At 36.2% G+C, this 22,627-nt stretch overlaps 2 protein-coding genes and 1 non-coding gene across 7 annotated transcripts in view; all 3 read right to left on the reverse strand.

Annotated features, from left to right (window-relative positions):
• The window catches only part of LOC111436127 (callose synthase 9-like), a 34,681-nt gene extending 28,652 nt beyond the window's left edge, over window positions 1–6,029 (reverse strand). For both annotated transcript variants that reach the window (XM_023073828.1, XM_023073820.1), the window contains exons 1-4: window positions 5,942–6,029; window positions 3,793–3,903; window positions 3,578–3,703; window positions 2,946–3,035 (exon numbers count right to left, since the gene is read on the reverse strand). In XM_023073828.1, coding sequence (XP_022929596.1) covers window positions 2,946–3,035; window positions 3,578–3,703; window positions 3,793–3,903 — 327 coding nt within the window. In that variant the 5' untranslated portion in view covers window positions 5,942–6,029. The remainder of the gene's footprint in view (window positions 1–2,945; window positions 3,036–3,577; window positions 3,704–3,792; window positions 3,904–5,941) is intronic.
• Window positions 6,030–8,041: 2,012 nt separating this feature from the next.
• The window catches only part of LOC111435616 (callose synthase 3-like), a 20,573-nt gene continuing 5,987 nt past the window's right edge, over window positions 8,042–22,627 (reverse strand). For all 4 annotated transcript variants that reach the window (XM_023073059.1, XM_023073052.1, XM_023073041.1 and 1 more), the window contains 34 exons: window positions 22,257–22,348; window positions 21,959–22,085; window positions 21,315–21,452; window positions 21,125–21,201; window positions 20,909–21,002; window positions 20,245–20,367; window positions 19,996–20,113; window positions 17,166–17,503; window positions 17,030–17,082; window positions 16,881–16,941; window positions 16,603–16,684; window positions 16,474–16,523; window positions 16,294–16,380; window positions 15,695–15,829; window positions 15,499–15,593; window positions 15,270–15,354; window positions 15,013–15,173; window positions 14,765–14,888; window positions 14,580–14,680; window positions 14,355–14,484; window positions 13,676–13,827; window positions 13,143–13,252; window positions 12,900–13,025; window positions 12,544–12,802; window positions 12,253–12,403; window positions 11,626–11,745; window positions 11,430–11,548; window positions 11,234–11,317; window positions 10,258–10,370; window positions 9,948–10,177; window positions 9,068–9,871; window positions 8,943–8,993; window positions 8,675–8,860; window positions 8,042–8,598 (listed from right to left, as the gene is read on the reverse strand). In XM_023073059.1, the coding sequence (XP_022928827.1) occupies window positions 8,350–8,598; window positions 8,675–8,860; window positions 8,943–8,993; window positions 9,068–9,871; window positions 9,948–10,177; window positions 10,258–10,370; window positions 11,234–11,317; window positions 11,430–11,548; window positions 11,626–11,745; window positions 12,253–12,403; window positions 12,544–12,802; window positions 12,900–13,025; window positions 13,143–13,252; window positions 13,676–13,827; window positions 14,355–14,484; window positions 14,580–14,680; window positions 14,765–14,888; window positions 15,013–15,173; window positions 15,270–15,354; window positions 15,499–15,593; window positions 15,695–15,829; window positions 16,294–16,380; window positions 16,474–16,523; window positions 16,603–16,684; window positions 16,881–16,941; window positions 17,030–17,082; window positions 17,166–17,503; window positions 19,996–20,113; window positions 20,245–20,367; window positions 20,909–21,002; window positions 21,125–21,201; window positions 21,315–21,452; window positions 21,959–22,085; window positions 22,257–22,348 (5,025 nt within the window). In that variant the 3' untranslated portion in view covers window positions 8,042–8,349. The remainder of the gene's footprint in view (window positions 8,599–8,674; window positions 8,861–8,942; window positions 8,994–9,067; window positions 9,872–9,947; window positions 10,178–10,257; window positions 10,371–11,233; window positions 11,318–11,429; window positions 11,549–11,625; window positions 11,746–12,252; window positions 12,404–12,543; window positions 12,803–12,899; window positions 13,026–13,142; window positions 13,253–13,675; window positions 13,828–14,354; window positions 14,485–14,579; window positions 14,681–14,764; window positions 14,889–15,012; window positions 15,174–15,269; window positions 15,355–15,498; window positions 15,594–15,694; window positions 15,830–16,293; window positions 16,381–16,473; window positions 16,524–16,602; window positions 16,685–16,880; window positions 16,942–17,029; window positions 17,083–17,165; window positions 17,504–19,995; window positions 20,114–20,244; window positions 20,368–20,908; window positions 21,003–21,124; window positions 21,202–21,314; window positions 21,453–21,958; window positions 22,086–22,256; window positions 22,349–22,627) is intronic.
• Window positions 12,726–12,805, reverse strand: LOC111441282. The gene has a single exon (XR_002710126.1). It is a non-coding gene; the product is annotated as a small nucleolar RNA J33 (small nucleolar RNA).

Consider the following 22,627-nt stretch of genomic DNA (forward strand, 5'->3'; position numbering starts at 1 on the left):
TTTTTTTTTTTTTTTTTTTTTTTTTTTTTTTTTTTTTTTTTTTTTTTTTTTTTTGAGGGTTGGAAAGAAGGGAAAGATTTGAAAGATTGCTTGGCGTAAAGCCTGTATCTTTGATAAAATCTTTGATTGCTATAATTCTTTTCTTATCAATGCCAAATGGAAGAACTTTTTGTAGCAAAGATCTTTTATGTTCCTTACTCAAACCTCTAACATTGACATCCAACATGATTTTGATGAACATCCAATGGGATTCAATCTAGTGAATCAAGCACTCATTATTGTAACTAATGAGTTAAGATCTATCCTTAATATATGGTTGATGAGAATGTTTTAACGCTCAACTAAAATCATGTTTTGAGTGATTTTGAGTGTTTGGAATAAAACTCAAAGTGCTTAAGATGATAAACATGTAGGGAGGTGAAGGTTGTTTGTCTAATATTGACTGGGCTTGATAAACTATTGTCATTTAACAGTAACGATCTACCGAGCTTGTACTATAATGTGGTAAATCAATGGTCAAACTTGGTCATTCCCTACCACAAGGTGGTACAACGTGCCACCAACTCATGTGCAAGTGCGGCCACATTCCATCCTCTTGGTCGCATTTGCACATTATGCCAGTACTTTAAAAATGAGCTAAGGAGCCTTTTATTTTGAAGGATAGCAACAGCATGGCAAGCACACAGGTGACAGCCAGTGTGGATGGAACACATCAATCGTCAAAGACTCATAGAGAGGTGTGGTGAGTCAATCTACGTCGATCACTTGCCCCATTCCCTTATTTCTATCTAATCCATTATCGTACTTGCATCACCGTCTCTTCATCTAATGTTTGCCTCTTTGGTCGTGATATTTCTTCTTCCACCCTTTTTTGGGTGATGAACTCCAACGTTCTCTGGATACAACTTGAAAATCAAACAACTGGTCACCAATTTGCGTCAGAATCTTCTCAACTCCTCAAAATGGCATCAACTGATATCCATTTTCCCCCAAGAAATGTTTCATTGAGTTAAAATGTAAAATATTCCTACTCTTAAAAAACTTGATGCCCAGATAGCGAGCATTCTACTTGGACAATAAACCAACAGAATGAAAATAAAGGGAGACAAAGTGTCACCTTGATGAAGGAAGTTCATGGACAGAGAATTTGGGCCTTCACCAACTTCAAAGTCATCGATCAGTTCCCCTTGATGCCAATAGTCAACATTTCTCTTAAGACAATCCACCACTAGGATGAAAACAAAGGCAGACAATGAGTCACCTTGTTGAAGGCTACTCGATGCCAAGGTTTTTTCCCTATCCTTTTCATTAGTAATTATGTGGATGATAAACAACCTGAGATCCAACTTTTCCATTCGGGCCTACTAGGATATATCTTCATCCATAAGTTCATTAGCAATGAGAAAAAACATCAAGCATTAGGCGATCAGCCACAAAAGTTGATTGGAATTCTCTGATAGTAGACAAAGAACTTCTACAAATGCTCTAACTCTCTAGCTATGAACTTATACATATGAAGAGTTAATACTAACAGGTCTACATTCCCTGTACCCTAATGTCTTTGCATCAACTTTCCTCAAGCTAGCATTTATGATGGATTCCTATAAAGTAGATAAATAAACAAAGAAACAAAGAAAAATCATTGAATACCCTCTTGATGTCTTCCATAAGGATATTCCATGATTTTTTTGGAAGAACTTAGCCACAAAACCTCCAGGCCTGGATTGACCATTCTTAGCTTATGGATTGAATGAAATACTCTCACAGTTAAACACCATCATAATCTAATACAGCAAATTTTTGTTGACTACAATTCTGAGAAATAGCTCTCTTGATCGATTGAGCAAAAATACTAGAAACATTTTATTCAATACAATTTGGATTCCATGTATAATCCTTGAGGGTTGAATGAATTGAAGAGTGATGCACCTTTCTTCTAATGTAGTACTAGGGATAAGCTACAATATAACAATACTTCTCCTCCTTGTCGCCATTCACTGGTTAGCTTGGCAAGGGACAACGGCTGACGAGGAGGGTTCTGGCTTTAGGATGAGGGAGGGGAAGGGTTTCAGGCCCAAGAGTTGTTGAACGATGCGAGAGAGAAGAAAAGGGGAAAGGAAAAAAAATCAGCAAATAGCAATCAAAACAGTTGAAAAACCAACCGGCAACAACAACAAACAACTGCAGCTGGTAGGAAGGGTTAGGGTTTTAGGGTGACGGAGGAGAAAAGTCATGATCCAAGCTGATACATTGTCTAGAATGGGGTCATGGATTCCAACCAAATATCAAATAAATAAAACCCTCCACAGGAATTAAAATACACATTATTGGCGAAGCTAACAGCAACAAGAGTTGACTGTTTGTTGAATATTTGTGAGATGAACCCAATATCACTTTTTGATCTTGATGCATACCTCCATCAAATAAATCCTTGAGAGGATTTTCTTGGCAATCTCTAAATACCCTCCAAATGTTTGTCAATCCTTTGAAAAGTCCCTATACTCATTCGTAAGTTACAAACCTTAATACATCCCCTTGGAAAGGAACTTTTAAATCACAATAGTAAGCCTATAAGCTCCCAGATTCAAACATAAGCGTATACCCATTGTATGTATGTCATTTCCTCATGTTGCTTAAAATTCGAGCTCATACGAAAGGAATGTGAAGTTCTTATTTCATCGAAAACCTCATTCATCAAGCTTTCGCATTGACAAAGCAAAAACAAACCACAAATTAGATATCAAGTACCCAATCAACATAATATATAATTAGTCAACTACAACAACAATTATTTTAGGATAGAAATAATCTCACATAAAATGATCTCATTGAAAGGTAATGGCTCAAATCACCAACCAAAGCAAACGCAAACAGCTCCAATTGTTAATGATTGAAAGTAAACAAAACTGTCCATCAATGTTCAATGATGAGAATAAAGGACTTACAGGTTCATTTTCTTCAGGAATACAAAGGCGAGACTGTTCGTTGGCAAGTAGGTGCACTACATGTTCACGCTGATTGGACACATTGTCTTTCTGAAGACCACAAAATTCAACATTAGACAATATAAATTGAAATTCTTAAAGAAATAACCAAGCCATCCAATTTCAATGTTGGACAAATCAAATTAAAAATCTAAAAAAAAAAAACTATGATAACTAAAAATGACCAATAGACTAAAACAGGGTAAATAAACATAAATCCATCCCAATACAAAAATGAAAAAGCAACTAGACTCAGAACCATGGAATTAAAATTCAACGTGACAAAAGTAAATGAGTTTCTTACAAGAAGAAGAAAGAGACTTTTAAACCCGATTCCCAATTAGAACCTTACAAAACAAAACAAAACAAAAACCCTTAGGAGAACACTCAACCTTATTTTAAAACCCTGATCAACACATAAGGTGAGGAATGAAAACTAGAATCACACGTTGATAGTCAAATCCATTAATATAACTCCTAAATAATCGGAAATACATATATTACAAGTATTAAAACATAGAAACCCAGTAACAAACTATACAAACAGGGGACGGGATTGAGTTGTATACAACCACCAACATAGAAGTCCAAACCTGAAATCCAAAAATGAAGTGTAGAAAGTCAAGTATATCAGGACTCCTAGTCTCCGGAAAACAAAATTCTGGAGGCAACTTTGGAAGGCCACTGAAATATTTTAAAGCTGACACTGCTGCTTGCACCTAAACATAAAGTTCAGTTTCAAGGTAAATAACTGAAGAAATGGATAAACTTTCACATCTCTAAACAAGAAAATTGTAATCTAAAAGACCTCAGCCATGGACCCAATAGCATTTGTCGTAGAAGGAGCATCTAATGGAATAATATTATAAGCAATTAAGTCTTCTGTCATTGCAGCATCCGATTCCATGAGTCTTTTCATCTGCAAGAAAAGAAAATCATGTATAAGAAGAGACGCAAAACACAGAATATATTCTTCCAAACAAAGACAACAAATAACTAACTTCGTTACAGAAAAATGTTACGCCAATTCCACTTTGTTCAAGAGCCCTATTTCTAAATAATGCCTTTACTGAGCCAATTTAAAGCATCAACCCTTTAGTTTTTCCTTATTTTTCCAGTCATCCACTATTTCACTGTCAATTGTATAACTTTTATCATATGACCAGGAGTTTTTCAACAAACCCGGCCTTCCTTAGTTAAGAATTACCCTAGAAGACTGATTGATATAAACTGATCGCTTGTTCATACATTGCCCTTTTTCTTATAACAGCAGCTGGACCTTCATTATCAAAGAGCTGGGTTTTTTATTTAACAAGAAACGAAAGTTTTTATTAAGAGAAGGAAAAGAGACTAATGCTCCACATACAAACTCCACAAGGGAGTGAAAAAAGTAACACAAAAACACAAAGAGTAATGGAAGATAAAACGAAAAAAAAATCTCAATGTCAGTAAATCATTAAGAGAAAAAACAGCAGAAGTCTTGAAAAGAGAAGCCCAGGATGAAGCTTTCCTGCAAGCTGAATCAAAATGCCCGAACCATGGGACACACTTGCTGTCGAAGATTCCATTCCATCCAAAGTTCTAAAATAAGGGTTTTGATCGCATTGGACCAAATAAGGGAGGGCTTCGAAGACAAAGAAGGCCCTATGAGAAGCTGAAGTACATTTTCTATCAAAATTGACAAAAACACCCCATGCATCTTGAACACTGCGAATAAATTAAACCAACCATTTGCAAAATGAAGATATTATTGAGGATTTGTTTTAAGCCTCTTGGTTCCTTATTCAAAAAGGAAAAATTGATTAACGCTTCAGCAAAGCAACATATTTCTGGTATGGGGTTTCAAAAAGCCCTAATAACAATAATGATCTTTCTTCGGGAAAAAAGGAAATTTTCTCCCTTTCTTAAACTTAGTGGTCTTCAAGTTCATGAAATAATTCTACATGAGATGCAAACGTCAGGGTAATGGTCTAATATAGGGGTTTTGGCTATGATCATTCTCTCTTCTTGGTTTCTTAATGATGAACATTCCGTGGTATTCAAGAAGTTGTACTGTTTGCTCCAAAAGATGCTTATATTAGGTGTCCTATTTTCATCTGTCTGAGTATCTTTTCAATTCAGCCAGCAACTTCACACTCATTGCCACATGATTTTGAAGATATATTACGACTCTCTCTATCTTTTGGAGTAAGGTGCTATCAGGTCTTCTTGGTTCATCCAGTTGGCCCACTATTGGAAGCAATTCTCGTATTCCTAGCAGTTTTTTGGATCAGCATATATATAGCTTAATGGAGTGTAAACTTTTGCTTACTTATTTTAAGGTTTAGCCTATGGGTTTCCTCAAGCCTTCAATGGATCATCTTTTTCCATCTTCTGTTAAAGGGAAAGAAATTAGATGTTTTGTTTTGTCACTTTTGTCGGTGTGTTTGGCAACATTTTTTTGAGTTTTCTTGTCTCAAGACACCGGCTTTTAGCACCCTCAACAGTTTACTATAAGTTGTGTTTGAAAATGTATCAAAGAATCTTTGCAAGCAAGCCTCTTCTTTGGCTAGACCATTTTGAATTCGTTTGAAAAGGTATCAAAGAATCTTTGCAAGCAAGCTTCTTCTCATTTTGAATTCGAGCCAACATAGCTCTCTCTCTCTCTCTCTCTCTCTCTCTCTCAACCAACAAAGTTCAAACCCAAACCCAAAATAAAAACAAAAACAAAGCAAATTCCAATAATTACATAAGCATCCATCAATCCAAAATCTAACACCATGCTATCCTGATCCCAACCAGCAAAATGCCAACTCACCAGCACTTCAACCCCAGAAATAACAAAAACCTAAGAAAAAGGCAAGTAAATACCACTACATTTCCTCCATTTTTCAACCTCTACATAACGCTCTGCAAACCATCCACGAACCAGCAAAAAAGAACCGAACATACACAAGAATCAAAGGGATTCAACGTACCTGATTAGATGGAGCAAAACGCTACAGATAGAGAGACGGAATTGAACTTCCAAGTGCTCTTCGGGTTGCTGAAGCTGTGTTGGGAGCGGGAATTTTAAATATATTTATATATAAAATAGTAATATTTTAAAATTATGTCAAAGTTAATCATATTTTTTATTCTTAATTATATTAAAAAGAACCTTCGAAATTTTTTGTTTTAATATATGTAAAGATGTGTAGTTTAATGAATAATAAAATTATAAAGTTTCATTTTAAAATAATATAAATGCTTCTTTTAAAAAAAAATTAATTTTTTATAGACACTCCGAGGTAAAAATACTAAATATGCGAATTTTTTTTTTCTTTTCATCGCCTTTATTTACATCGCATCATCTTTTTTTTATATATATATATATAATTTTTAATGTTTATTTATATCATCTTTATTTACATCACTTTTATTTACATCACATCATTTTTTTTAAGTACTTTAACGATTATTCAGTCTCTTGATGAGTTATTATCTAGATAATTTGCAAAAGACTGTTTAATTGGACAAATTTGTGATGAAGGGAAATGTTTTCGATTTCCGTTTCTATATTGGATAGTTTTACAACAATTTCGGTCGGATGTCGAGGTTGCTATAAGCTTGGAGGTTGAGAATCCAAATATTGATCTTTGAGGTCGTATATAATGTCTTCATCTTCTTCTACGGTAGAAGGAGAAGATGTTGAGCCGATAGATGCGACTTTTTGAAGAACCTTTTGGAAAGCATCTTAAGTAGATGTCCGAGCTAACGGTACAAGTTAGAGGAAGATTAGACAGAATATTAAATTTTAAGGCAACGTTTCTAGAAGCATTTGTCAATGTCGTTAAAAATTACGATAGGTTCAATGAACTCGAATGAGTCCTTCGAAAACAAATAGAGGAAGATAACGAGATAGATGAAGGAACTTTGAGCAATCAAATTACGAGAATTTCTAGAAGATAACACACCTTACCCATTTGATATTAACCAAATGAACCCACAAGAATTTGCAGAGAATTTGCTCGATACTGAAGCTTAAAACGTGCCTTCATCATTAATCATCTGAAGCGTCTTGATATTTGATACAACTACATACGCTACAAATAAAGAAGCCACCTCAACCCAGGCATAAGTTGATTTGTTAGCGAGTTATTAATACTCGTTTTTTGTTATGTACTACTAAAACTGTGATGTCCCACATTGGTTGGGGAAGAGAACAAAACACCATTTATAGGGGATGGAAACCTTTCCCTAGCATACGCGTTTTAAAGCCTTGAGGGGAAGCCCGAAATGGAAAGCTATCTGCTAGTGGTGGATCTGGGCTGCTACAAATGGTATCAGAGCCAGACACCAAACGATGTGTTAGAGCCTTCTCGTTGTTCCCCGAAGGGGGTAGACACGAGGCGATGTGCCAATATAGATGCTGGGTTCCGAAAGAGGGTGGATTGTGATGACCCACATTGGTTGGAGATGAGAACAAAACATCATTTATAAAGGTTTCAAGAACATTACACTATTTATAAAGGTGTGGAAACCTTCCCCTAACATACACATTTTAAAGCCTTGAGACGAAGCTCAAAAGGAAAAGCCCAAAAAAGATAATATCTACTACGTTAAATATGAACGATTACAAAAACATTATTAATTCCTCGAAGGTTGCTTAGAGAAAATGACAAAAAAGTACATTTTTCGATGAATAATTTCATTTATCTCAAATTCCAAATTTACATTCACCCTTGCTTTATTTTATCGGTTTATCAAAACACTTTCAAAAACTACAAATTATTTTCTATCGAGTTGAACCGTCTATCTAACTTTAAATATACTTTTATGATCGACGAGAATTTACAGACTAATCTCGTTTCAAAAAGTTTAAGTTAACACTAAAATGGGGTGATATAATTTTGAATAAGATCATCACCGTCTTAACTACTTGAACCTACCACTTGCTCATCGATTTTTTGAATCATCGACGTCTAATAACCATCTTATAAAAGTAAACTAGATAATTACGTGAATCCAAAACACAAACAAAACAAAAAGAATGATAAATATCACATTCATATCAACCTAAACAAAATGAAGAACATGGTAAGAAATAACATAATAACCTTAAAGAAATCAAAAGAACCAAGGCAGTGACACTGGCTGGAAACAAGATTCAGTAGTGTTACAAGTAATCATCCTCCTTAAATACAAGATTGTTTGTTCATTAGGGGAATGGACGTGTGAACATAAACTATGAACAAACACCAAAATTTGCAGCCCATTAAACACTACTACTGAACTCTACTGCCCACACATAGGTTACAACTCCTAATGATATAAACAAGCCTCAGTGCATCATCAAGTGCTATCAAGGAATTGGCATAAGGTAAAGGTTTGTCTTACAGTGTTCTTAATCTTTGTTTCGGGATGATCGATCCTTCCGATGACCGCCGAGAATACGAGAAATCTGCAAACCTCTGCTGAACGCTTGGTTGAAGAGCATACGGGTTTGAAATTCTGAAACGAATGGAAACCAGGCAAGGAATGCAACCGGAGTGAAGAGGAGCAAACCCATGATGATCTCGTAACCACGGGCGAGTGTTCTAACGGATCCCCAGAAGCCAGCTCGATGGACGAGTGGTTTCAATGCTTGAGCGATCTGGAAAAACATTAGTTTAAGTACATGGAAGATTTAGTTTTTGGGGTGGAATTAGAGTCAAGGGGACTGGACTTACCAAAAGCATGCCCCAACCTGTTGGCATGAAAGCAAGTATGCAAACAATGATGTCCTGCAGTGTCATGTGAGGAAGGGCAATCAAGGTGACAAGAATAGAGATGAAGGTTAGGAATATTAAGCCCTTGATAAGACGGAACACGAGTTGAAAATCTGCACTGAACTTTCGCCTTCCAACCGATACAGTCTGGAAGAACGGAAAACGATCGAGTTAGATTTTGAAAATCATGTGGCAGGACTAGATGAGTAACAAATTCCAAGCAACTCACCTTCATTACGAACAGTATTAGAAAGATTACGAGCCATGATACGCCATAAACCTGTGACCAAATAGGGAAAGAATTAATTTTGATATTCATATTGTTAAGATGGATAGAACAAGAAGTGGATTTACCAAGAAACTTTTAGTATTTGCACGCTGAGTGATGCTAAGATGATACACAAGACCATACTGATAGATAAAGAATCGAGATGCTAATAATATCTCAGCTACTAAACCGCGCTTTCCCGAGTGGCGTAAATGTTCTTGTTCTTCCTCCCACCACGATTCCCAACTTTTTTCTGGTGGAACACCAATTCCACCACGATTACTTATCCATTTGTTCCAATCGGTCCAATCGTCGACGATCTTTTGCCACTCGAAACCAGAAGGATTGAAGAGAAAGGGAGCGAACAACCAAGTGCCGACCATAAACCACATCGATACAGTAATCAACACATAAGCCAATGCACTTCTGTAAGTGTGCCCGAAAATCTGGTATACGATTAGTAAAACCATGAGCTCAAGACCTTTAACAAAGTGGCTACGTGAGTATAGCCTATAGTTATCAGCAAACTTGGCGTGGAACACGACAAACCCACGACCTGTAGGCCTATATTTGGCGCCTCCATGAAGTAAAGTCCTCCCATAATAGTGAGTTTTTGTCCCGAGAGAGAACGTAAAAAAGACGGGGGCTAGTTGTAACTGCATCAATATGAATTCACTCAATGCAGTGCGGAATCCCCTTTCCAAACCAATCTCCATCAGCATAGGCAAGGCCATCAAGAATCCAATCTGAACAAAAGATTGAGAAGCGAGCGCCACTTGCAGAGGTTTATTGTCTCGAATAGCAGGTTGAGTGCTCAAACCTTTTTCGAGTCCACTAAGAACGAGATAAAGCCGACCATAAAGGAATACGTATACCGTGAGAACAGTTATCTGCACATCAATATGTATCAGAGTATTAATAAAAGCAACATTCAAATATAGAAGAAAGACAGAGTATGGTTCATACCATTGTACTGAAATAGAACCCAATAGTGGTAAAATAACACGATAACATTCGGAAGAAGTCGAATCGGTGTCCAAGCCTGTATATATCCCGACTTAGTGTCTGCTCGCCGTTCCCATTTGCTATTTTTGCTTCAAACATCGAAATCTGATTAAGGCCCACATCTCTTCCTTTTCCAACTTGTATGTATTCGTGATGAGTGACATTGCCTTCACGAAGAGTTGAATTGAACCCTGAAATTTGTAGACTTTTGAGTAACTTGGGGTAAAGCCAAATTCATCTGCGAAGAACTTTAAGAGAAGTCATGGCATACCAGCAAATATGTCTTCACTCAGATTGATAACCTTGGAAGCTTTACTGACGCCCCCTCTAGTTAGATGGAAGAGCCTATCAAACACATCTGGATGCCCATAGTGGAAACGAACCCTAGATAAAATGTATATATATAAATCAATAGTTACGAAAAATATATAACAAAAGTTCATTTTTAAAAGAATCCAACTAAAATCCCGTTGGCACTCATTCTCTTCTCTAATCGATGTGGAACCCCCCAATCCACACCTGTGATGTCCGACATTGGTTGGGGAGGAGAACAAAACACCCTTTATAAGGGAGTGGAAACCTTCCCCTAGTAGACGCGTTTTAAAGCCTTGAGGGGAAGCCCGAAGAGGACAATATCTGCTAGTGGTAGATCTGGGCGGTTACAATTGATATCAGAGCCAGACACCGGACGATGTACCAGCCTTCTCGCTGTTCCCCGAAGGGGGTAAACACGAGGCGGTGTGCCAGTAAGGACGCTGGGCCCCAAAAGAGGGTGGATTTGGTGGGGGTCCCACATCGAATTGGAGAAAGGAAAGGACACACCACCTCATGTCCACCCCCCTTCGAGGCGCAACATCCTCGCTGACACATCACTCACTTCTGGCTCTAATACCAATTGTAACGACCCAAGCCCACCGTTAGCAGATATTGTCCTCTATGGGTTTTCCCTTTCGAACTTCCCCTAAAACGTGTCTGCTAGAAAGATGTTTCTACACCCTTATAAAGATGTTTCTCCTCCCCAACCGACATGGGATCTCATAGTAACAATCTAACAGAACCTTCGTCCAGTACAAGTCCAAAGTAATTGCAACTAATCATATTGCTACAACCCATGATACCTGCTAAATGCATGAACATCATATTTTATAGCTAAAAACTTCAAACAATAAACATGCAGGTATTTCAGTTTCTGTTTGTCATTTTTCCTCCTTTACAAGCCACTTAATCACAAAGAGATGACTACTTACTTCAGAGGATTGGCCAAAAGTCTCTGACCAATGGTAACGAAACTCGTTTCTTGATTAGACATGAACCAAGCAAGCGAAGAAACACTGCATTCAGAAACAAGAACAATGAAGAAAGCATAAAACTGGCCATAAGTAGCAAAAACGATAACAGTTAAAAAACGAGAGATCGAGAGAGAGAGAGAGAGAGAGGATTTACCTTCCAGTAAATATATGCTCTCTAAGTCCAAGAATAGAGGGGTATCTTATACCATCATGCTTTTTAAGGAACTCTTGTAACAAGTTCCTCATCTTCAATGCTTCTTCCATGTAGTTATCCTACAAAATAAAAATATAAACAATCTAGAAAATACATGGGAAGAAGAAGAAAATCCATTACATTTTACTGAATATACCTGATTCATGTCTATCGTTTGCAAGCCCTCACCACGCGTAAATATTATCGCGTGGTTCTGATTTTCTGGCTTTCCCTCACCCAAGATAGCAGGACCCGGAAGCTTTATTTGATAAATAATCTGTATGCCAATTTTTTAAGACAAAAGGATTGTAATTCATGTTGAAAGTTCATGGAGTTCTTCTATTTTGTGTACGAAGGGACTTTAATATTACGTTGATCAGTATTCAACACAAGGAGGTCAACCATTGATTAGGTCCATTATTTGTAATTCACATGCTGGTACCCTTATTTATTATTTACATTTAGGAAATGCTTACGACAACCCCGATTTTGGAAACTAACTTTTGGCATGTTGACAGTGTCCAGCATATCGACGCATCGATTTGGAGCCAACGGCTTCAACATACTGACATGTCAACGAGGATGCCAACATACTGATCGACAATCTAATCGATCGTTTTCTAAAATCTAAACGTCAATGTTCATTTGGTAGAATTCTTCTATTGGACAAAACTAAGAGGAAAAATTATTCAAGCATGGAACTAGACCAGACAAGATTGACAACAGTAAGTATAACATGTCAAACTGAACCCAAGCATGCCATCACACTAATTTTAAGCAATACCTCATCCAATTGCACATGCTCAGAAGCATTAATAGATTTGGGTGAAGCAGCCTTCACGAGAGATGAATAATATGTTTTCTGGTTTTTCTTGGATTTGTCTTTACTAGGTTCTTCAACCTCATCGATGTATGCCACTCGAAGTGATGGATACCTGCAATAAACAATAATGGTAACGACAGAACATTAGGAAATGAAGACGACTTTTCGATCTATAAAACAATAAGAATGTCTAGCAGCAGTTTCTGAATACAGTTTCCGAAAGAAGTTTCATCGAAACAGTCCCTCACATACTTTGTCATTAGTTTCAAAATGTCCTGGGCACGAGCATCACCAGATTGCTTGTGAATACCGTACTTCTGACATGATACAACATGGGTAAATTTCATGTCAGATATTGCCTGACAATGTGCCCATAATGATCTATCTCCCTTAGAATTTTCTTCCGAGTTCAACTCCACCGCCTTGTAACCCTCCATTAGGTCTTGATCCTCAGCAGTATCAAGAAAAGCTTGAAGCTCTAAAGCCTTCCGGTAATACATCATTCCTCTTACTGGGTTTCAATAAAACACAGTGTTACATGCAGAACAACATTTTCATAAAGTGGGATAAAATGCGATGCAAATGACAAAGGGACGGCGGGAGAGAACCAGTTTTAGTCAATGTTTGGCCTCTGTAGGACGCCCAGAGGCGAAGTTCTTCCTCAAGCTCGCTCACTCCTTTTAATTCCTCTTCGCTCGTGCATTTCACTCTTTCAAGAAAATTCTTCCATTCATCTAAACATATACAAACTAGTTGTTCATGCAACAAAATAGTACATGGGAATAACACAAGAACGAATATAACAATACAAAATAAGAAATGAAAAACAAAACAGAAATAGAAAAAGAGACCTGGATATATCTTTTGTAGGTAGAAGAGAATTGAAACGCCATCTTCATTTGGCTCTTCAAGATCATGCAATGAAAATAGAACCTCCTCCGTGTAGTATGGAGTTAAAACACTAAATTTAACGTTACAGTATCAGCAAACAAAGCTCAATTTGAATCAACTAGGCTCGAAATTTCCGAGTTCAAACATATGGATAGAACACAATCAAAGGACCTTTGAATTACCCAGGCTCAAAACTTTAATATAATCTCTTTTTTGGCTTCACTTTGCAAAACATATGCTTGAATTGGGAAGCGTTTACGTAATTTATTTTTATATATATTTTCTTTCACTCCTTTTGGGAATCGGTGTCTTTTGAGCATAAGTGTCTTTATTTTTTCAATGAAAAGTTTCATTTCTTGTTCGAAAAAAAAGAAAGAAAAGGACACCTACACAGATGTATACATTTTCAAACGAACAAAATCAGAGGAAATGGTACGAAATAAAGAATAAAAAACCACCATGGTTGCAAAATGAAAAAAAGAATAAGCCTTACGAGAAAGAAAGCATGTTCCGGACTTTAGGTGCTGCAGGCATGTCCATAAACAATGAATTTGAGAAGAAAGAGATACGCCTTCTTGCTTCTAAGTTGGATGGTACATCCATGGCAGATTCCTTGGTTGTAAGTAATAGATTGAGTCGTTTAATCTGAACATAGAAAGATATCCATTACATTTCATGGCAATAGCTAGTCCACAGAAAATAAAGTGTTTATGTTCTCAATACAAAGCGCTAACTACGTGGCCAGTAATCCTTGTCCAGCCGTCTTCTATTCTGTCATTTTCTTACTTCCTGGTTATTAACACCAAGAGTTTAGGATATACCCCCTAGACATTTCGATGATTTCTTCCATTTTCTTGTTATAGTATATTTTTATATTTTAGGCAATCCTTGTATATCAAAAAAGTACATTTTTTCATGCAATTTCATAAATCCAATGAGAGTGAGGTTGTAATGACTCAGATCCACCGCTAGCAGATATTGTCCTCTATGGGCTTTCCCTTTTGGGCTTCCCCTCAACACTTTAAAACGCGTCTACTAGGGGAAGGTTTCCACACCCTTATAAATGGTGGTTTGTTCTCCTCCCCAACCAATGTGGGACATCACAGAGGCAAGCTTCAAACACTCCTACTGAGAAAAAGTGAACCATGAACTTCCCTAAATCAATCACTGACCTTTTCCTTCCATGCTTCTGTCTGATCAACGGGAAACTTTATGGCTCCAGTGGATGCAAATAGTTGATGTTTTTTATCCAATGAAGTCATTCCTTCAAGCTCAGATCCTCCATGGAGTGTTTCATGTAAACTATTTAAATTTTCTATGTAAGATACTTGACATATGAAAAAACAATATTGAGAAGTTATAATTTTCTAGGACAACTCAAAATTTAGATGCAACACCTGGGTATATAATAATCATTCATGATATCTATTGTCACATCCTCAAACATGTCCTGAAATAAAATAACCACAGAATCCTTGTCCTCCGGCTTGTTATCCAACTGAAAATTGAAGACATAACCAGTTAGATTGTATAGAATCCAATGAATTAAAATGGATAAACAGGGCTAATTATGAAACGTTACCAAATACTTGGTAAGCTTGACAAAGCGATCATAGAGCTTTGGAAGAGCACTCATCTTGAACTCGCTTATTAGGGTATTCTCTTCTATGTGTTTGTCAACCTCAGTAAATATATAATCTATAACCCTGGTAATATTCAAATATTAAGGCTAAAAGTAGGATACCAAAAAGTGAGTGATAAGAAACTAGTTGAGATCAACTTGTGCATTAATTATATTCCTCAAAAAAATCATATGACGGTCACACTTACTCTTTCTCACGAGCTCCTTGAACTAAATGCTTGATTATCTTCTTAAATGAGGCATAACATTCACGAATGGCACTGGACATGTAACTATCAGCATCAATTCGCTTTTTCAACTCCCGGTCCTTGCCATTGCTATCTTTAGCCATATCTAATGCTATTGGAATCTATACAAAGTATAATCATCGCTCCATCGTCAATAACTCAAATACATTTTTCCAACAACCAAGGTCCACAAAAATAGATTGACAAGCAGCACAGACCTTACTAGCCAGAAGAAAAGGAGGCCACTGCATAAGGCCTAACTCAGTGTCTGCCCAGTATGGAACAAGCAAAAGGTCCATTTCCCTGGGATATTAAACAGATTAAGCTAATGAAAAGCTAACCAAGACAATTCAAAGAATCGCATAAAGTCTCTAGCAAAGATAACCAAGGACTCAAGGAAGATGAGGACAACTCAAATCAATTATGGGTCTAATCTTAGAATATTACCTATTACTTATAAGATCTTCCTCCCTAAAGCTACTTATTATCTTATTCCACAGCTGAGCAAATCTCGCACCCTCTTTCTCTTTGTTAGACGAAATCTGCAGGATAGCCAAAATGTACAACAAAAGAAATAGTATTGTCAAAGTTAGGAACAAAGAAGAGAATCAAGAAACTAAAATTTAAGGAAGACAAAACTAACTACTGAAAAGTTTCGGGAGAGAGTGGCCTTCAGCCCTTTCTTCTTGGGTTCTCCTTGTTCCTCTGGAATCAAACAGGCATTAAAAGCTCCAGGCAATGACTCAAAACGAGACCGAAGCATCCCCAATGTACGAATCTGAAAGAATAAAAACATTTTCCTAAAACAGTAGTAAGGAAAGATCACACTTCTACTTAGGGAAGCATTGCTGTGTTGGAAAAGCACGACAAAGCTAAGAGCAGATAGTCACTTAAATTTTAAATAAATAAAAGGCCAAAGAATAACATAATCATTAAACATGCACTTAAGAGTTTTTATTTTAGATTAGATCAGAAACAGAGCATTAAGAAAATCAAAGTATACAGAGAAGGTAGATAAGTCGTTTTCGCCAAAGAACCAAGTTGAGTAAAATAAGGCTACCCTCTACCATGTTTAATCACAAAAAGAGAAGATGCAGCTTTACTGAAACTGTAAAAAAAAATTATATTTCTTTGTTAGCTTTGTGTAAGGCAATTTTCAATTTCCTTGCCCTTCGGCTGTTGCTTTCTTTAGTTTCAATATATCAGGTTTCTGAAAACATAAGCCTTAAAAGGATCACAAACCTCTCCAAGGCGTCGAAATGCACCATAAATACCACCAAATAATGTGGAAAATATGGCATACCAAATCTGAGCATCCATAAAGTAAACCTGAAAATTTTTAATTCGTTAGGACATAACTAAGACGAAGCAGTAAATGAAGAGAAAAAGAAAAGTGTTATTGGGCATGAACAAAATGCATACAAGAATAATAGGAGCCCAGAGTGCAATGACAACGCCAATATTGTTTTTTGCTGCAGAGAAATAAAACAACATTAGAACATCAATGTCAAAGGTAACAACAACTCCTTTACGAATAATTACATTACCCACCTCGAGGGAAGAACTCGTGCCATTGGAAGACAGTTATCCGAACGCTCATGATAGCTTTCGTTGGACCTACAAGAGGTTTTATCTGTCGAAAGAAGCAAAATAATAAGTGAAAATAAGCAAAGGCATTGTTGTTTGTGCAATTAGGAAATAGCCAAAAAAAACACACCCAGGGGTGAGGTTGTAGCATTAAAGAGGAAGAAGTCAACAAAATTCAGCATGTTTAATTTACTAATAAGCTGACAGTATAAAAGGAGGCCAAAAGGAGAAGAAAATAATACCTCCAGATAATAACTGAATGCCAACTTGGTTGCTATAAGAAGAACCCAGAATAGCGTGTACCTAAATGTTCGAAAGATGATCGATCAGCAATGGACAAAGGAAACTGGTAAGGAAAGAATTGTTGTTTTTTTAAATAATGAGGTCTTACTTGACAAGAGAAAATGTACTTTCATGCATTCCTCTGCCAACATAGAGTCGTGGCTGAAAATTTCAAGAAAATGCAATGAGAAAATTGAGATTGCAGAACAGAAAAATAATAATTAACACATTAGCTATCAGTCTACCTGTGACCACCACATCATGAGCATCACAATTCTGTAGTTGGATCTCTCAAGAAACCGACGAATAAAAGGAAATAAAAACAAGAAAGCAGCTAGCATATTCGGTGACAGATAGATTACAATAGCCAAGATAAACAAGGAGGGTGCACTTGAACTGTTGCCACCAAACCAGCCTTTGATTGTTTGAGCAAATCCAGATGGATTTTCCCAGATATAAGCATAAGTCACAGGAAGAATTACAACCCACGCAGCAGCTGAAACCACCTTCAAAATATATCTTAACTTGACATAAAACGACATACTACGGTGTGATTTCCAACTGAGAATTACATCAAGGACAGCTGCAGAAGCATGAAAAAGACACCAAGAATTAAGTATTTTGGTGGACTGAAAAGATGCATATCAGAAATTTATATAAGTAGCCAATTATTGAGCATCAAGAGGGAAGGTCGTTGTATATAAAAAGATAATGACACATGAAAATAAATAGGAAAACACAAAAAAAAAAAACACTTCCATGGCTCAAAGATAGAATATCAATCTATGGATCAAGTTTCCCAGTTGCGAGATAGGTAATAACATATAACCTTGTGAAAGCCTAGCAGTTTCAGGTACATTGACAGAAATCATTTATTTTCTTATGCATGCAAAACAAAAGGTCTACTTTGTGATCCAAGAACAAAAGAATTTAAGGAGTACTAAAAACCTTCTTGGGATCCAAAAATAAGTTCGGTTGCAATATCTTAAAGTTGAGTAAAAAATATTCGATTAAAAGAACATTGATGGTTTCGGTACTTTTATTTGGTAGCAATTTAGTACTTGAACTTTAGTGTATAACAAATTGTTCTCCATACGTTCATATTGGTAGTGATTTAGTTTGTCTAGTATAAAATCTAGAACAATTGAGTCCAACAGTGAAACGTCCCATCAAAAGTGAACCACCAATTTATATCATATAACGGACAGATTGAGATATAAGCAAAAATGCTCTCTTCTCTCCTCCTTTTTCTCTCCTTCAACCATTTGATGTCCATCAGTCTCTATAATGAAGTTAAGTTTCTTCCATTGATCTCATTCTTTTAAGATTTGCTAAATCATGGAATCCAGTAGTTGTATAGAGAACAAATATTTCTGCATTTGGATTCAAAAACAATTGTTTTCTTGTCTTGGAAATAGAGGTGATTCTCCTCCTTCATCTGTCCCATATTAGATGGTTTGATAGAGGTACAGTAGAAATGATACAAGAATACTTCTATTTCAACTTATTAAGCAAGAAAGAGATGATTGGGGGACATGTTGACTTCAGAAATGAAGAATCCCTTTAGATTGGTTGATGAAGGGAGGTTTGGCCTTGTACAGGTGGTAGAAATGTTACCCGGATTTCCAACAATTCCTTCAGAAGAGGTTGGTTAACTTTCTGAGACACGATTAAGGAATTCTTGGCAAGTAAGAAGAGTTGATTCAAGAATCACATGCTTGTTTCTCAAAAGTAAGTTTCTAAAACTCACAGTAATAAAGCAAAGTTTTCTGATGTGGATGTGGTCACAGAGAAGGCTGTCTTATTTGGAAAGGACTCTTTGAAGAATCATCGACTTAAAAGAGAGTCTAAAGTTTTAGCTTTAGACTGGAATCTCAAAAGATCATCACTAGGCTTAATGCATTTGATGATTGGAAGGACATTTCCCTTTCTTTAAAAGTAGTTTTTAAAGACAATCGTAAGATTACTCCCTTTATGGCCAATAAAGCATCATGTAAATTAGACAGAATTTACTTTAAAAAGACATTAAGAAAGAAAGCTTGCGGCAGAAAGTAGTAAATTTTCACTTGAAGAGTGAACGTAAGTCTGCCAAAAAGCATAGATGAATTGAAGTTGTGATGAGTACGGAAGTTGGATTAAACTTCTGATCTCAACAATATTTGGAAGCATTAGGAAGTAATCTTGGTGATTTTGTAAGGTGTTCTTCAGAAACTTGGGAGCTATTGGACTTTGACCATGCTTATATTGAAGTTCTTGAAAACAAATGCGACTTTCTTCCTACTGAAGTTGAAATGATATATCCATCTTTTGGGATTTATAGTGTTGGTATGTCGGAAATCAGTGAAGACCTGATAAATCCTCCCATGTACTTTTTTTTTAACAGGCAACAAATTATTTCATTGATGGTGTGAATCACTACATAGAATACGTCCTATCGAGGATAACTACAAAAAGCTCTTCCACTGAGATACGAACGAAGAAAGACTACTTACAAAAGGGGATGAGAACTTACAATACAAAAGAGATAAGGAGGTATCAAAGTTCCACAACCGAGCAAAAACTAGAGTGCTTATCTAATGAAACGATGTCCTTTATCCCTTATTATCAACAACCAGCACGTTTTTTGTAAAACCAATTTTTTTATGGGCTCGTTTTGTTATGGACCTTTTTTTTGGTATCGCTCGCTTTACTCTTTCATTCGAAAGCTTGATTTCTAATTAGAAAGAAACCAAAATAACTGTTGTTGTTTACTCAACGATCATTTACATAGGCCTTTAATCTCCACAAAGCTTCACCAAAAAGAACCTATTCTCTTTTTCGAATTAAAAATGCTCCTTTAGAAAAACAATGGTATCTGATAGTCAGCATCTAATCTCATTGTAAAGAAACTAAACCTCCAACTCTCATTTCAGTTTCCAGCATTACACCTCCCTTACAAACTCTCCTGGATTACGCCCGACCCTCCTCTCTCCCATGCCTCAGTCATTAGTGTAAAACGCAAACTTTGACATAGGCAGTAGACTAATTTTGAAAAAACCATTGATACAAACAAAGAAAGAGAGAAAATTTACCAACCTTGACAAAGCTTCAATATGGCTGCAGTAATGAAGACACTTAAAACTTTCATGAACACTTGAGAATCAAATATTGCACTTGGCTGACCAGAGCCATTCCAGGCTACAATTATCATCGCCTGAAAAAAGTAAGTTAAGAATTACAGAGGAAATAGTTTTTATAAGTAAAAATACTATTACAAATTAAATATTATTTTTCGACAACATCGAAGTTAGTAAACAAACATAAAAGAAAAAAAAGATACTCAACCTGCAAGCAGAGTATAAAAAAGCTCCACATACGATCAAAGCTTCTGAAGAGATGCCAAAATGACCTTATTTCAACAAAATTAACTTTCCCCACCCATCGATCTTTCGAAAGAGGCTTATTCTCCTGGATATCACAGCCAAAATAATCCAGCTCACTAGTTGTAGAACAGTTGCAGTATATCATAAAATACCAAAATAAAACGGAAGAACTCTGTTGAAAGTGTAGAAAAATCAAACGGTAGGTCATGAACAGGCTTCATTTTTTAAACCATTCTATCTAGCTTTATTAGAGATCATCATGCATAAATTTATTGTCTAATAATTAACTTTCCACTGGTTTTCACACTAACTCATTCAAAGCTCATTAAGCAGAATCATCATTACATTACACTTCGATGCGAACAATTATTATAGAAAATCCCAATGGGAATTACAAAACATCAATTGATATTGAATCAACATAAAGATTAATATATATGTGATTCCAATTTTATGGAAATTATCGCAAAATAATACAAGTTATTGTATTGAGTGAGAGAAAAGGATCCAGTTGATATTAGTTTCACCTACACTTGCAACAAATACTTAACAACGTATGGCAGGGAACACGCTCAGAGTGTTAGATACATCAAAGGAAATCTCATCTCAAAATGGAAATAACTCACCCCAGTTCTGTCTGTATGGAGTTGATCAGAAGGAAGACAAAAGAAATCTGCATCTGCACGCATTGGCCAGCCTAGGCGGAAACAATCAACTGACCTACAGTTATAGAATGGATATCATGTGGCCCGATCACAAAAATATAATAATAATAATAAATAAAAATAAAAAAATCAAATGGCCAATTTATTTGAGAGAGAGATACCACAATGAAAAGTTACCAGAAATATTCATTTAAATCATCATAATTCCTCCACTGGGAATGCTTTGATTTCCCTTGTTTGCTCCTTGCAGCTTCCTAGCAAGTTGCAAGAGAACAATATTATCAAAATAGAAACGGCCTTCCTAGTATTTCCATTAGAACAAGCATAAAAATATATAAACACAAATTAAAAAAAGAAAAAGAAAAACCTTTGCAATCACTTCATAAATCGGAGTCACAACTTTACGCAAGAAAGCTTCATTTTCACCACCATAGGCTGGCTTGACATTTTCTCCAGTCATAGGGCTGATATTCCCAGCTAGCATGCCATATAACTCAAATGCCATCTTCATGAAACAGGCAATTAAATTTAACAACAAAGAGGTATTCTATTAATAAATAAAACTCGTTCATAGTTTAAAATGGAATATTAGCTCTAGCACCAAACATCTATGCAACGGAGTTCAAGACTCCAATGTCCTGAACTTAAACAAAAGTCACATACAACTTTTAGTGCATACTACTGTAGTTCACAGACAAGCATTTGATATATAGAATCCATTTTTATAACTCAATCCTCTTGTGTTTCAAATTCCACTTCGACCAAACAGAATTCTAGAAGGAACCCACACATCCAAACTGTTGACCATTCCTCTAGATAATAGGCATCTAAGAGTTCTGTTTTTTTTTTTTTTTTTTTCTTTTTCGTGCTAGACAATTTTATTGATGTATGAAATTTACAAAGGCGATGCTGTACGAAGCAAATGCATAAAATATCAGTCCACATAACACCATGTATAAGAGATTTTCTACCAAAAAAACAAAATTAGAAGAATGAAGTACTGAGGCATACATGGTGGTATATATAACAAAGACACTCGGGCATGAATCTCAAGTTTGCTGCTTCTCCCCAAATTAGAAGATATAAGGCCATGTATAGAAGTTTCCGTTGTTGCACTTCCTGCTGTATGGTAGGTAACCTGAAGTGTCAGAGGCCCAAACACATCAAATGGTGATCGGCCAATTTCGTAGTATTATTACCGACTTAAGCGAGACAACAAGAAGTAACAAGATTAAGTACTTACAAATCAGAATTTAGAAATAAAACTCAATGATCCAAATAATGCCTTAAAACGAATGTACGAACATACCAAAGACTACTTTTACGGTCCAAATACTTGCACCATTTTTTGTAGTTCTTGAAAAGCTTCTTCATTACTTCAGTCACAGCACGTTCATCCAGCTACACAATGAATAATAACAATGAATAAGAGACAAAAAGAATCACACTTGACATTAACCGTTCCTAGATACCCACACTATAAACTTTATGCCTTCAGCAGACTAACACAACCGGTATAGTTCCCAATCAGATTAGTAGGGTAACATGGCGAACATAACGGGCATTGGAGATGAAGGTGTTTCCATCTGAAAGTAGATCCCTAAGCTGTTACCACACTTCTATGCAAGCTGTGTTCTTTTTTTTTTTTTTTTTTTTTTTTTTTTTTTTTTTTTTTTTTTT

Source organism: Cucurbita moschata, unplaced genomic scaffold (genome assembly GCF_002738365.1).
Source record: "Cucurbita moschata cultivar Rifu unplaced genomic scaffold, Cmos_1.0 Cmo_Scf00003, whole genome shotgun sequence".
Lineage (NCBI taxonomy): Eukaryota > Viridiplantae > Streptophyta > Magnoliopsida > Cucurbitales > Cucurbitaceae > Cucurbita > Cucurbita moschata.